This window comes from Chiloscyllium plagiosum, unplaced genomic scaffold (assembly GCF_037043375.1).
Source record: "Chiloscyllium plagiosum isolate Xiang-an unplaced genomic scaffold, Cpla_swu_hap1 HiC_scaffold_5, whole genome shotgun sequence".
Classification (NCBI taxonomy): Eukaryota; Metazoa; Chordata; class Chondrichthyes; order Orectolobiformes; family Hemiscylliidae; genus Chiloscyllium; species Chiloscyllium plagiosum.
Genome location: NW_028270143.1, coordinates 118365247 through 118380980, shown reverse-complemented (window position 1 = coordinate 118380980; position 15734 = coordinate 118365247). Strand labels below are relative to the sequence as shown.

General features: G+C 42.4%; 1 protein-coding gene across 2 annotated transcripts in view; it reads right to left on the bottom strand.

Moving 5' to 3' along the window:
• The window catches only part of gorasp1b (golgi reassembly stacking protein 1b), a 37754-nt gene that overhangs the window by 16842 nt on the left and 5178 nt on the right, over window positions 1-15734 (bottom strand). For both annotated transcript variants that reach the window (XM_087987582.1, XM_043690774.2), the window contains exons 2-5: window positions 8459-8539; window positions 7445-7648; window positions 5731-5817; window positions 3189-3319 (exon numbers count right to left, since the gene is read on the bottom strand). In XM_087987582.1, coding sequence (XP_087843708.1) covers window positions 3189-3319; window positions 5731-5817; window positions 7445-7648; window positions 8459-8539 — 503 coding nt within the window. The remainder of the gene's footprint in view (window positions 1-3188; window positions 3320-5730; window positions 5818-7444; window positions 7649-8458; window positions 8540-15734) is intronic.

The window sequence follows — 15734 nt, the reverse complement described above, 5'->3', positions numbered from 1 at the left end:
GGAAAAGCACAGCAAGTCAGGCAGTATCCGAGGAGCAGGAGAGTCGACGTTTCGATCATAAACTCTTCATCAGGAATGGGGGTAGGGGAGGGGGTGGTGAGAGATAAACAAGAAGGTCAGGGTTGGGGTAAGGCAGCTGGGAAGGCAATAGGTAGATGCAGGTGGGGCATGTGATGGTGATAGATCGGAGGGGAGAGGATAGGTGGGAAGAAAGATGGACAGGTGGGACAGTTCAAGAGGATGATGGATCAGGGGACTGGGGGGGGGGGGGGGGGGAGATAAGGAAATTGGTGAAGTCGACGTTGATGCCATGTGGTTGAAGGGTCCTATGGCAGAAGATGAAGCTTTCTTACTCCAGTTGTCGGGTGGCTTGGATTTGGTGTTGGAGGCAGCCCTGGACTTGCATGTCCTTGGTGGAATAGGAGGGTGAATTGAAGTGTTCAGCCACAGGGCAGTGGGGTCATTTAGTGAGTGTGTCTCAGAGATGTTGTGCAAGTTGGCATCCGGAGTCCCCAAAGTTGAGGAGACCACATCAACTGCAATGGACACAGTAGATGAGGTGTTTTGATATGCAGGAAAATCTCTGCCGGATGTGAAAGGATCCTTTGGGGTCTTGGACGGAGGTGAGGGGCGTGGCGTGGGTTTTACATCTCATGCGGCGGCAAGGGGAAGTTCTGCGAGTGCTGGGTGGGCGTGGACCTAACGAGGGAGTCATGGAGGGAATCGTCTCTGCAGAATGCAGATAGGGGTAGGAAGGGAAATATATCTCTGGTGGTGGGTCTGATTGAAGGTGGTGGAAATGGCAGAGGATAATGTGCTGCATTGATCTATTAGTGGCACCTGATCACCTGTGAGCCAGGACAATCTTCAAAGCCCTGACCCCAACCCTGACATCTATTAGCAACAAGAACAACTTTGAGTTCCAACAGTAGAGATATTCGATTGCTCTTGACAACTTCTCACAGTTTTCCTATAGAGAACCTGCACAGTTCAGTGGTCTTCCCTGCAGTATAACTAAAAGTCAGCACCTCTGCCATAGTTTCTAACTCTTTGTTTCTTTTGTATGCTCCTACAGGTATATTTTCAGTCCCTGTCTGTAGTCTTTTGAACTGTATTTCAGTGATCTATGTGCTATCTTAAGTGACCTATTGAAAACCTTACAACAGGTCTCTCGTGGTGGGCAGAATTGAATGTTAATACCAACACATGGAACTAAGTATGCCAAAAAATCAGTCATAGATTACTGGCTTATTCAGTACAAAATAAAAACAACAATAAGTTATCATCACAATCACCAGAGAAAACCTACTAGGAAAACTAATGTGACCAAAGGCTGATGAGTCCTTCAGACCTGAGTGTCTTACAGAAATGGACAAATTTTCCTAGAATCAGGAAAGGTCCAAGCAGATTGAAAGATCACAAATGTAACACCACTATTCATCAAAGAAGGAAAAGAGCATGAAACTACAGGACAGTCAGTCAGTCTAACGTACATCTTTAGGTATGCGACACAATTCATTCGTAAGTGGGTTTTAGCAAATTACAGTCTAGATTAGAGCAGTGCTTATTCAGGAATAGAGCTTATTCCTGATGAAGGGCTTTTGCCCGAAATGTTGATTTTCCTGCTCCTCAGATGCTGCCTGAGCTGCTGTGCTTTTCCAGTACCACTCTAATCTAGACTGGTTTCCAGTATCTGCAGTCCTTGTTTTCACCCTTTAACAAATTACAATCAGGCAGAGTCAAGATGGTTTTGTAATAGGTCAATTATGTTTGATTGAAATTTATTAGCATTCTTTGAGGATATGAAACATAGGATGGATGAACAGGACCAGTAGATATAGTGTATTTGGAAAAAAAAGGCATTTCATAAAACATCACATAAAAGGTGAAGAACTCATGGCGTATGAGGTGATAGATAGAGTTAGGATAAGAAGGAAAGTTTCAAATTGGCTAACTGTAAACAGTCACGTGCCCCAGCATTAGTGCTATATTAATGATTTGGACAAAGTGATCCAGTGTACTGCAGCCAAGTTTGCTGCTGATACAAAAACAGGTCAGAAAGCAAGTTGTGAGGAGGATGCAAAGAGTTTGCAGAGCCATAAATAAAGTGTGTGAACAAAAAATTGGCAGATGGAGAATACTGTGGAAAAACCTGAGATTCCTAGCTTTAGCAGGAATAGAAAAGCACAACATTATTTAAACGAAGACAGACTGCAGAATGCTGTAGGTCAGAGGAAGCTGGGTACCCTCATACATGAATTACAAAAAAGGTTTACAGATACAAAAGTAGTTGCAAAGATAAATGGAAAGTTAGACTTTATACAAGGGGTCAGAAAGTACTGCTACAATTGTACAGGGCATTAGTGAGACCACACTCAAGACTGGTTTCTGGAATGACAGTTTATCTTACGAAGAAAGGTTCAGCAGCTGATATTAATGAAACATACGAGATGCCTAATATTTTCTCTCACAGGGAGAATAGAAACATAGAAAATGGCAGATCATACAGTCTCAGTATCCCACTCCTGCTTAGCCTCAAGGTCTACAGCCAAACTCTCCTTGAATATATCTAATGAATTGGCCCCAGCAGCTTCCTGTTTGAGAGAATTCCACAGGTTCACAACTCTTGTAGTGAAGTTCTTCTTCATCTCAGTTCTAAATGGCTTAGGCTGTGACTCCTAGTTCTGGACGTTCCCAACACTGGGAACAATCTTTCCACATCTAGCCTGTCCAGTCCCATCAGGATTTTACATGTATTCCATGCATGTAGAACGAAGGGACACAGTTTTAAAAAAAGTCTCTCATTTAAGAAAGGTATATCGAGGAATTTTGTCTCTGAAGGTCATAATTCTTTGGAATTCTTTACCTCCAGTAGAATTGGAGACTGAATCATTAAGGCAAAGTTAGACAGACTTTTCATTGACAAAGGAATCAAAGAGCATAGGGAACATTTAGCATGGGCTTTATTTACAATGATAATCCGTCTGACTACACACCAGAAGGTCATGCATTTAAAATTAACTTCAAGCGTCTTGTGGCACACTGATAGTGTCACAACTTCTGGGATAAAAGATCTGGATTTCAGTCCAACCTGCCCTGGACATGTGTCATAGCATGTCAGAATGAGTCGATTCTCACAACTGCTTCACATAACACAATAGCTTATTAATAAGTCAACCAGCACATACCTTCCTTCTCCTCCCCAGGCTCCATTGGGTGTAACGACAACTTCTCGAATGGCATCCGTCTCACTGTTATAAACCATCAGTTTCAATTGCTTTCCTTCATAGCTTTCAATCAGGTTGAAAAAATCTTCAGTCTGGTTAATGAAAGATGCATTTCCTTTTTAAAGCAAAACCTTTCCCATTTCTTCCAATGTTTTTGACGCAAAAATCTCAATGAAAAGCTGAATGTGGGTGCATTTTAACCAATAAACAAACGTTTCCCCATACAGATCAATTTGCAAAAAAAAAAAACTGATGAATTCTTTTGAGACCTATTTTGGAAAGAAGTGGTGTCTGCAGTACAACTGTTGAGTTAAGAATAATTATTCATTCACAGAATGTAGGCGCCATGAGGCAAGGTCGGCATGTACTGTTCATCCTCTAGCAGCCATCAAGGAAGAGGTGGTGAGCTGTATCTGAACCTTTGCATTCTACGTGGTGAAATTATTTCCATAGTGCTGCCAGGAGGGAGCTCCATAATTTTGACCCAATAAATAAGACATTAGGCACATGCATTAAACTAAAGAACTCCTGAAGCAGATATCAAAGCAGGTATCCAAGCCATACACAATCCTGACATGGCACTATATAAATGTTCCTTCACTGCTGCTGGATCAAAATCCTGGAATTCCCTTCCTGATTGCATTGCAGGTGTACGTTTCCCCACACAGAAGATAACAGTTCAAGAAGGGAGCTCACCAACACTTTCTCCAGGGCATTTAGGGATGGATAATAAATTCTGGCTTAGTCAATGTTGTGAATTAATAATAAAGGTCAAAGTATGTGTGGCTCTGCAATTCTACAACCACAGGGATTCCTGCAGGAGTTGAAAAAGAAGAGCTGTTGCTCCCTTGAATAAGTTATTCCTTATTCAATTCCAAAATAATTTAGTCAAAGCATCGAGATGCTAAGCAGTTAAACCTGTAAGCAACTAAACAATGAATTCTCTGCTGCTGACAGCGAGGAGCCTTTTAAGTAAGTCAACTAAATGAAAGATGATCTACAGAAACGAGACTCCCTGTGTCTCAAAATCTGGCTAGATTTGCTGCAAAAAACACAGTCTTTGAGCTGACATAATTCAAGGGCCCAATATTAGCTTTGACATTTCTGTTGGTGGTATCAGCAGACAAACATGATGCATTTTGCACTGTGAGAACAGTTTAACATCAGCATTACAACTGGGCACAAAGAAATGCAGTGCAAATATGTGAAGTGTTACTCATCAATGTCAAAGACAATTTCAAATTAAACTTGATTTAATTAACCAAGGTGATGCATGATCTACATCACCACTGCCCCAACCCTGGAAAAAACACCCTGAAAGTTTCAACATTTGCAGATGAGAATACAGCTGGATGTACTGTGAACTGTGAGGAAGATAGTGGCAGACTTCACGATGATATAGACAGACTGGTGGAATGGACGGACACTGGGCAGAAGACATTTAAGGCAGAGAAATATCAAGTGACATTTTTTTGTCAGAAGAACAAGACACGATGAAATAAAGGCCACATTTCTACAGGTGCTGTAGGAGTAGACAAACCTGGGAGGATGTGTGCAAAATCTTTGAACACAGCAGAACAGGTTGAGAACAGGTTGAGAAAGTGATTCAAAAGGCATACAGCTTTATAAATAGTGGCTGAGATTAGTGCTCTGTGCACCAAGTGTGGGGATAGGAAACCTCAGGGACGATCAACTCCCCATCCCAACCAGTGAAGAAGCTCACCAAATCAATCACCAATTGGGTACACTGACCAGCAACCTTTGTGTTCAACCAGAAATCTCAGCACTGAGGTCTCACCCCAACTAAAGCTGCCTACTAATAAAATTCTGGCAGTCTCTGGGACCTTAAAATTAATCCAGTGTTGAAGTGCAGTGAGTGTCCCTGGTGGAAAAAGGCTCATAAATAAATTACATAGGAATTCAGAACAATTTACTACTCGCTCAAGAAATCAGTAAGAAATCCTCAACCCACACACAGCCATATTTCATTGAAATGTCAAATGGAGTTTGGTGCTACCACGCTCACTTAACATTCCACTCCAGAAACATGAGCACATAATTGATGCTGATAGCTCACTACAGTAATGAGGGGATACTGCACAGAGGTGCTGTCTTGCAGATGACATGAAAAGGAGGCTGCCAGCTCTCTCAGGCGGATGCTAAAGATCCCAGGTCACCAACAAGGGAGTTCTCCCAGTTTCCTTTCAACTATTCATGCCCCAACCAACACAATAGATTATCTCATGATTGCTCGCATTATATCTTATGGTGTCTCATTATGCTAAACAAGGCTTCTCTGGTTTCCCCCTGATTTGACTCCAGAAATATCCACTGTCTCCACTGGTGAAACTTTTAAGCAAATTTCTCACTCTCTAGAAGGATGGCTTAGGAATTCTGGTCAGGCAGGAGCCAAGAATGCAAGTACATTACAGCCTGGCTGGAACCTAAACCCATAGGTAACAGTCTCAGACTATGGCATAAATGTATCCTCAAAGTTCATTACCTCTTGCAGAACTTGATCAGCGCCTATAATGTAATCAGTTTGTGGCTTGAGACCTGCCATGGCTGCTGGAGAATTTGGTTCAACATCCTGTTGAATGAGAAAAGAGAGAGTGAGGGTGGAGAGCATTGTGATGCTGCCTTTATCGATAAGCGTGACATTGTTTCGCCAAAGCAGCACAAGTCCAATAAGACAAATTAATCTTATTTTCATAGAAAACAGAAATCAACTCAAACTCAGTAAAATAAAGCAACACTAAACTGCAAACTCAACCTCATAATTCACAGGCAGCAACAATAATTCTCAGTTGCATTTTCTTTCTAATAAGATATATTGGTGATAATATACTCAAAGATTCAAATCCCAATACTGTCATGATGGGACACACTGATCCACTGCAGTACTCCTGTAAATCACAGTATTTTGGTCAACCTGGTATATAAAATGACTCAACTTTGTGGACTCAAAAACTTTTTTTGCATATTTTTTGCACAAATGTGACATGCAAATGAACAGCACTTTTCAGCCAGGTCGTGCATTTGTAGTCAAACCTCACTTTTCCCTGCACAAAGACATGTTTTACTACGAGGTGACTTGTCAATTGCAAAGATGAACAGGAGTTTAATATTCTGTATGTTGGATGATGATGATGACGACGACGATGACGACATGTAAAAATGGCAAACCCTCCCACCACAGATCAGGGTTTCACCTTTAGTGTGTAAGTCAACATATGTTTTGGAGGCTCTCTTGAGGCAAAAGGACCAGCAACTATGGTAACCCATATCACCAATACTGCCGGGAAGTTGTTAAGCATTTTTGGTTGCCCGATGTTCTTGCTACCAGCTGCATGGTAAATATGGTTATATTCTTGTAGCAGGTTATTGTTGGCAACGTCAGCATTTGTTGTCCATCCCAAATTATTGAACTGGGTGGCTTTCAAGGCCACATTAGAGGCCATTTAAGAGCCAACCACATTATAGTGGTTCTGATGCCATACATAGGGCAGACCTAAAGGATGGCAGATTTCCCTCCATAAAGGACATTAGAGAAGGAAATGAATTTTACAATTGATATTAGCTGTCACGGTCACCCTATCGGAGACTAGTTTTATGCTCCAGATTTGATTTCCAATGTTGAGTTGGAAATTGAACCGTGAGCCCAGAGCATTAACCTGGGTCTCTGGATTACAAGTCCTGTGACATTGCCACTATGCCACCATCTTCCCCATTAGGAAAGAACTCCAGAAATCAGACTAGATAACTCTTAGCTCAATCAACAAAAGTGAGGTGAGGAAAATGGAGCAATGCAGAAGAGTTCACATCAGAGGAATACAGTGTTTCAGCAGGTTACAGGGCTGAAGGTAATCCCAAAGATAGGAAGAAGATGAGGCCATAGAAAGGATAGAACATATGATGCAGAGCTTTAGAGCTGTTGCTAACTTGGGAACTGCTGTCAGTGAGCACAGGGGTTGTAGGCTAAGGTGGTCTTGGATCTTTCAATGGAGAGCAGTGCTTCAGGAAGCTGAAGTATAAGTGGAAGGTGGGACTACAGCTAGGAGAGCAATGGAGTATTCAACCCTTCAAAAATTATCCCTTATTAAGAAACCAAAAATATGTATGGTTTATAACAATGTATTGTATTGACTTCACACTCGAGGCACTACCTTAAGTTCCTCTTAAACAGCTTGCATAATTTGTTGTTCACATATACTCACCAGCACATGCCAGATATGTTCATGGGCACCTTCAAAGCTGCAGAAGCGAACACTTGCTCCCAGCAGACCCTGACCACCCCACATGTTATTGGGGATGACTTCCACCTCCCGAATCCTTGCAGCTTTCATATTATACACTTCCAGCTTCACTGGTTTCTCCACATTGACAACCAGCAGGTCTTTAAAAGTGTCATTGTCCTTGTTCTGGAAAGTGAAAGCATTTTTTTAAACCACTTAACAGTTAAACCACTTAACCACTTAACAGTTACAACGTTGCACTGGTTTTCTTCAAGAAACTGTAGCTGAGCTGATAACATAGCTGTCAATTAAAAACTAATGAGGAATGGGAGATGAGAGAAAACATGTCACACAGCGAGTCGTTAGGAAGTGGAATCTACTGCCTGGAAGTGTAGTGGAGGCAAGTTCAATTGAGGCTCTCAAGGTGGTATTGACTGATTATTGAATAGAAACAATGAGGGGGTTAAAGCAGGAAAATGGCAGGAGGAAATGGTACATAGTTGAAGAACCAGTGCAGACACAATGGGCCAAATGGCCTCCTCCTGCATTGTTACACTTCTGTGATTTTATCATAACCGTATAGCAATATCATAGCAGAGTTACTTTACAGTAGACTGTGCTTTGTCATAAAATGAAATCTTTCATAAAATTGTCAATAGTTAAATCTTGGACATATAAAATTTTCAAACTAGGTCCACTCAAACTGTGAGAAAAACTCATTGCTGAATTCTAGATTTTGAATCCTCAAATCCAGGTTACATCTCAGGTCATCATTTTGATGCACCAAATGTTGTGGTCAATGTTGACAATGATACCAGCAGTAGCAATACATGACAATACATTAAAAGTATCACAGAAGAGAGTATAATTGGCTAATGCTTTCATATTACCCAAAGTGTGGTTCATTCAATATGCTTAGTGAACGCATGAATTGTATGGGTTTAAAAGGTGAAATAAAACGTGTCTGTGAATACCTCTTACACAAACAAGACTTACCAGTCTGGTATTTCCTATGGCCAGAATAAAATCAAAGAATGGCTCCAAGCCTGCAATTTGAGCTGGGGAATTATCTTGTATCTGCAATGAGAAAAGATAAAAATATTAAAAATTCCACACCAAAACCAGAATTCAATATTTTATCCTGGAACCAACTGTAATGTAGATCATTTGAACATCATTTCCCAATAAATTTTAGGTGCCTTTTTAAAAATTCAATACAGGGCATTGGTAGCACTGACACGGCAGGAGCTTTATTGTTCAATATGAGCTGCCTTCTACTTTCTTGAACCACTAAGATGTGCAGTGAAAGTTTTGCCAGAGTGTAGTCGGGTAGGGAGCACTAGGACCTTGAACCAGAGATGAAGCAAATGACCCACACTAAATAACCTAACAGATTTAAAACAATTTGCCAGCACGTGAGCCAATCTCACGTTTCCCTCAAAACCACATGTTCACCTGGAAATTAAAGAAATAGAACTGAGAAAACACAAATTAAAGGACTAATTTTCCTGATTCTCTGGTTATGCAGCGTCATGATTTGTAATGTAACAAACAAACTCTAGTTCATAACATTGAAAAGAGTATGTTCTCTACAATTGCTAGCACACAAACAATAATGAGCAGGACAAGTGTCTCTGCTTGACCCAAACTACACAAATTATGGGCAATATACCAACATAAAGATGATATCTTATATATTACCGTATACACATTCCCCCAACATGCCCAAAACCGTGTTTGCACCTGGAAGTGAAAGAAACAGAACTGAGAAAACACAAGTTAAAGGGCTAATTTCTATTTCCAATTAAAACCTTCTGTTATCTGAGCTTTTTTGAGATCAATAAGCAAAAACTTGATCCCTCAGTCCAGAGATGCTCTCAACGTCTTAAACTGAATGTAACTACCAGTTCACTTGCATGCTTGTGTATCTCTGTATGTGTGCTGGTATATGTGTGTGTGTGTGTGTGTGTGTGTGTGTGTGTGTGTGTGTGTTGCGGGAGGTGGGAGAGGAGAATGTGCGCGTGGTGCATGTATATGTTCCACTTGAACTTATGCGCTGGTTTGAACTCCGTTCATTAGCTTCAAGAGAAGAAAATTGTGGGTCCCTAGAATGCCATTCCTCAATAATTCAAAGTTAATATCAGAAGTAATAGCTTTAGCAAATAGAGTTAACAAGAATCCAAGGGGTTTTTTACGAATACATTAAGGATAAAAGGGTAACTAGGGAGAGAATAGGGCCCCTCAAAGATCAGCAAGGTGGCCTGTGTGTGGAGCCACAGGAGATGCGGGAGATACTAAACGAATATTTTGCGTCAGTGTTTCCTGTTGAAAAGGACCTGGAAGGTACACAAAGTAGGTAAATAGATGGTGATATCTTGCAAAATGTCCATATTACAGAGAAGGAAATGCTGGATATCTTGAAACGCATAAAAGTGGATAAATCCCCAGAACCTGATCAGGTATGATCCCTTTCCTGAGGAAGGGCTCATGCCCGAAACATCGATTCGCCTGTTCCTTGGATGCTGCCTGACCTGCTGTGCTTTTCCAGCAACACATTTTCAGCTCTGATCGCCAGCATCTGCAGTCCTCACTTTCTCCTCAAAGATTTTAACTTATTGCGAGTCCTCTTGCAAGGATGCCTTCCTTGAAGAAGCTCTCTTCCTCCCTCTACACATTTCCTGATGAAGGGCTCATGCCCGAAACGTCGATTCTCCTGTCCCTTGGATGCTGCCTGACCTGCTGGGCTTTTCCAGCAACACAATTTCAGCCCTGATCAGGTGTACTCTAGTACTCTGTGGGAAGCAAGGGAAGTGATTGCTGGGCCCTTGCTGAGATATTTGTATCATTGATAGTCACAGGTGACGTGCCAGAAGACTGGAGGTTGGCTAACATGGTGCCACTGTTTAAAAGGGTGGTAAGGACAAGCCAAGGAACTATAGACCAGTGAGCCTGATGTTAGTGGTGGGCAGGTTGCTGGAGGGAATCCTGAGGGACAAGATGTACATGTCCTTACCTTTGGAAAGGAAAGGACTGATTAGGGATAGTGGGCGGCACGGTGGCACAGTGGTTAGCACTGCTGCCTCACAGCGCCAGAGACCCGGGTTCAATTCCCGACTCAGGCGACTGACTGTGTGGAGTTTGCACGTTCTCCCCATGTCTGCGTGGGTTTCCTCCGGGTGCTCCGGTTTCCTCCCACAATCCAAAAAAAAATGTGCGGGTCAGGTGAATTGGCCATGCTAAATTGCCCGTAGTGTTAGGTTAAAGGGGTAAATGTAGGGGTATGGGTGGGTGGCGGGTCGGTGTGGACTTGTTGGGCCGAAGGGCCTGTTTCCACACTGTAACTAATCTAATCTAATCTAATCTAATCTAAACATGGTTTTGTGCGTGGGAAATCATATCTCACAAACTTGATTTTTTTTTAAGTAACAAAGAGGACAGATGAGGGCAGAGCAGTGGACGAGATCTATACAGACTTCAGTAAGGCGTTCGACAAGGTTCCCCAAGGCAGACTAGTTAACAAGGTTAGATCTCATGGAATACAAGGAGAACTAGCCAATTGGATACAGAATTGGCTCATAAGTAGAAGACAGTGGGTGATGGTGGAGGGTTGTTTTTCAGACTTGACGCCTGTGAACAGTGGAGTGCCACATGGATCGGTGCTGGGTCCACTATTTTTTGTCATTTATAAAAAAATTATTTGGATGTGAGCATAAGAGTATAGTTAGTAAGTTTGCAGATGACACCAAAATTGTAGGTGTAGTGGACAGCAAAGAAGGTTACCTCAGATTACAACAGGATATTGAGCAGATGGGCCAATGGGTTGAGAAATGGCAGATCGAATTTAATTCAGATAAATGCGAGGTGCAATATTTTGGGAAAGCAAATCTTAGCAGGACTTATACACTTAATGGTAAGATCCTAGGGAGTGTTGCTGAACAAAAAGACCTTGGAGTGCAGGTGAAAGTGGAGTCTTTAGATTAGATTAGATTAGATTACAGTGTGGAAATAGGCCCTTCGGCCCAACAAGTCCACACCGACCTGCCGAAGCGAAACCCACCCATACCCCTACATTTACCCCTTACCTAACACTACGGGCAATTTAGTATGGCCAATTCACCTGACCCTGCACATCTTTTTGGATGGTGGGAGGAAACCGGAGCACCCGGAGAAAACCCACGCAGACACGGGGAGAACGTGCAAACTCCACACAGACAGTCGCCTGAGGCGGGAATTGAACCCGGGTCTCTGGCGCTGTGAGGCAGCAGTGCTAACCACTGTGCCACCGTGCCGAGTCGCAGGTAGATAGGATGGTGAAGATGGCATTTGGTATACTTTCCTTTATTGGTCAGAGTATTGAGTACAGGAGTTGGAAGGTCATGTTGCGGCTGAACAGGACATTGATTAGGCCACTTATGGAATCTTGCAAGCAATTCTGGTCTCCTTCCTATCGGAAAGATGTTGTGAAACTTGAAAGGGTTCAGAAAAGATTTACAAGGATGTTGCCTCGGAGGCTGAGGAGTGACCTTATAGAGGTTTATAAAATCATGAGGGACATGGATAAGATAAATAGACAAAGTCTCGTCCCTGGGGTGGGGGAGTCTAGAACTAGAGGTCATAGGTTTAGGGTGAGAGGGGAAAGATATAAATGAGTCCTAAGAGGCAACTTTTTCGCGCAGAGGGTGGTACGTGTATGGAATGAGATGCCAGAGGAAGTGGTGGAGGCTGGTACAATTGCAACATTTAAAAGGAAACTGGATGGGTATATGAATAGGAAGGGTTTGGAGGGATATGAGCAAAAGACTGGCAGGTAGGACTAGATTGGGTTGGGATATCTGGTCAGCATGGAAAAGCTGGACTGAAGAGTTTGTTTCCATGGTGTACATTGCTATGACTCCAAGTACAGCTGTGCAATGCACCATCTTACATACTAGCTCTAAGAGAATTTATGAGGAAAGTTCAATTTTTCTTATTTAGCTTTTTTTCCCTATTAACCTATTTTCTTAATCAACCTGTTCAGAGATGTTATTACACATATCTGGAGTAGGTGGGACCTGAACCTGCACTTCCCTGGACGCAACAACTGTGATTCAAGAGGGCCCTTAAAGAAAGTCCAAACATTAAAAAGGCCCTATTTAACTGAGCACTCACCTCTGATTATCAATTATGATGACTATCAGTAAAATGCCCCATTACCTAAGACCAAAAGACATAGGAGCAGAAGTAGGTCAGCTGGCCTAAACATTGCAAAGGGTGTTAGGGATTCCTCCACAGCTTGTACTTGCTTAATAAGAAGGCTGTTTCCAGAAGTTGACGTGTTGTAGTTGCATCAAGGGTGTAAGAATCTCAAGAAAAAGAACCTTACACTTAGGATTGTTGGAAGTCATTCATCTCAGTCTCTGGACATCTCTGCAAGAGTTCCATAGAATAGTGCTCTTAGCGCAATTGTTTTCAGTTCCACTATCATTGCCTTCTTTTTATCATAACGTAAGAAGTGGGGACTTTCACTAATATTCACAACGTTCGTTCCATTCTGGAGTCCTCAGATGTGAAAACAATTTCTGCCTGACTGAAGCAACATGCAGAGATTCACCAAGGCTCCTTAAATAGCACCTTCCAAACCATGACAGCTGCCACCTCAAAGATAAGGACAACAGACACATGGGAGCACGCACCTCCAAGTAACTCACCAACCTGACTTGGAAATATATTACCAGGTTATAGTCCAACAGGTTTAATTGGAAGCACACTAGCTTTCGGAGCGCCACTCCTTCATCAGATGATTTGGAGCGGTGCTCTGAAAGCTAGCGTGCTTCCAATTAAACCAGTAGGACTATAACCTGGTGTTGTGTCTGTACACCCCAGTCCAACATCGGCATCTCTAAATCATTGAAATATATTGTTATTCCTTCAGTTGAAGTCCTGGAACTCTCACATTAATGGCATTGTGTGTGTACCCCTTCACCAAATGGATTGCAGCATTCAAGAAAGCAGCTCCCCATCACTTTCTAGGCATCTTAGGGATGGAAAAAACCCATATCCCATGTATGAATAAAAAAATTTCAGTGGTTCCTGTTCACAGGACAGCTGGGATGATTCTTCTGCTGATCAGAACACTGTTTCTTAGTCTTCTTTCTCCAAATGATTTCACTTGTTTGCAGCATGTATGTGGTGGTTGGTTCACACATTTAAGTCTCTGTCTTACAGGTAAAGAACCACAGCTTACAGCAATAGCTGAGGGGGGTGGGAAGAGAGAGGAGAGAACTGGCTACCTTCAGACTGGATAATTTTTACTACAGGTAAAAACAGCTCCTTTGCCTCCAGGGTCCAATCGATTTTGCCAAAATATTCACAACCTCAACCCAAGATTTTCAGTTACCTGAGAATAGTTGTTGTCAGGCAGAAGGTTTTTGCCATCAATAACTAGTCACTAGTCCAAACGCCAACCAGTTTCTTGTTGCTGGCAGAAACTCCACTTGGCCACAACTCCCAGCTTCAGGTCATTGTAATCTTCTCTCAATACTGCTCAAACCAGCTGCTGGCTACACAGCACTTAACAATGTGTGTTAGGTTCCTTGCTTTTAAAAGGGCTGTAGTCCTTCAACAATCCTTGGTTTTCAAAACTGTCCTTTTCTCATTTCAGTCCACAATTTAAAATACAGAAACATAATTAAAAGACCGGTCTTTACGCTGCATATAAGCCATCCCCCTCGATTGTATCAGTGCTATCTGTAATGAACAGAGCCACCTCTCCACCTTTCCTTGGCATCCTGTCCTTCCCAAATGTCATGTGTCTTCCCTATTCAGATTCCAAACTTTCACATCCTGCACCTTCCCTAAAGCTGTAAGATTATGCATATTCATCTTTCTTTTAATGCTATATGCATTCATATAGTAAGTCTTTAATTTTGTCCTTTTTATATTTCTTTTATGATCTCTAGCTTTACCGTTGATTTACGCAGAGATTTACATTTCCAACCCCTTCCATCACAGTCTATCATTTCCCATACTGTATTAAGAATTTGCTGTCTACTCTCGCCTCTACTCTTAGATTGATTGCATCTTCATAAATTTAATCACCTGCCCATACTATTCACTTTAAAATCTTCTCCACTTGAGTCCTTAAAATTGTGAATGCTGCTAAGGTCAGAATTCGAGGAGTGTAGGTATCTTTGATGGCTGGAGTTTGGAGGAATAAGAACTTTAAAATCAAATGTTACTTAAACAGGAAACAATGTAGATTAGTAAGAACAGGAGCAGGCTAGAATACAGACAGCCAAGTAGGGATAATATTCAGTTTACAGAGAGTATGATTTGGGACACCAGCCTGGAGCATGTCAGATCAATCAAGTCATAGAGATGTACAGCACGGAAACAGACCCTTCGGGCCAACCCATCCATGCCACCCAGATATCCCAACCCAGGGCTTTTGCCCGAAATGTCGATTTTCCTGCTACTTGGATGCTGCCTGACCTGCTGTGCTTTTCCGGCACCACTCTAATCCAGACTTGGGTTTCCAGCATCTGCAGTCCTCGTTTTTACCTAGATATCCCAACCCAATCTAGTCCCACCTGCCAGCACCCAGCCCATATCCTTCTAAACCCTTACTATTCATATACCCATCCAGATGACTTTTAAATGTTGCAATTGTACCAGCCTCCACCACTTCCTCTGGCAGCTCATTCCATGCATGCAGCACCATCTGTGAAAATGTTGCCCCTTAGGTCTCTTCTATATCTTTCCCCTCTCACCCTAAAGGTAAAAACAAGGACTGCAGATGCTGGAAACCAAAGTCTAGATTAGAGTGGTGCTGGAGAAGCACAGCAGTTCAGGCAGCTTCCGAGGAGCATGAAAATCGATGTTTCGGGCAAAAGCCCTTCAACAGGAATAGAGGCAGAGTGCCTGCAGGGTGGAGAGATAATGAGAGGAGGGTGGGGGTGGGGAGAAAGCATAGAGTACAATAGATGAGTGGGGGTGGGGACATTCTAAACCTATGCCCTCTAGTTCTGGACTCCCCCACCCCAGGGAAAAGACTTTCTCTATTTATCCTATCCATGTCCCTCATGATTTTATAATTAGGTCACCCCTCAGCCTCCGATGCTCCAGGGTAAACAGCCCTAGCCTATTCAGCCTCTCCCTATAGCTCAAATCCTCCAACCCTAGCACATCCTTGTAAATCTTTTCTGAATCTTTTCAAGTTTCACAAATTCTTTCCGATAGGAAGGAGACCAATTCGATGTTACAGAGATGGAAGCTGGCTTTCTAAATAGTGCGC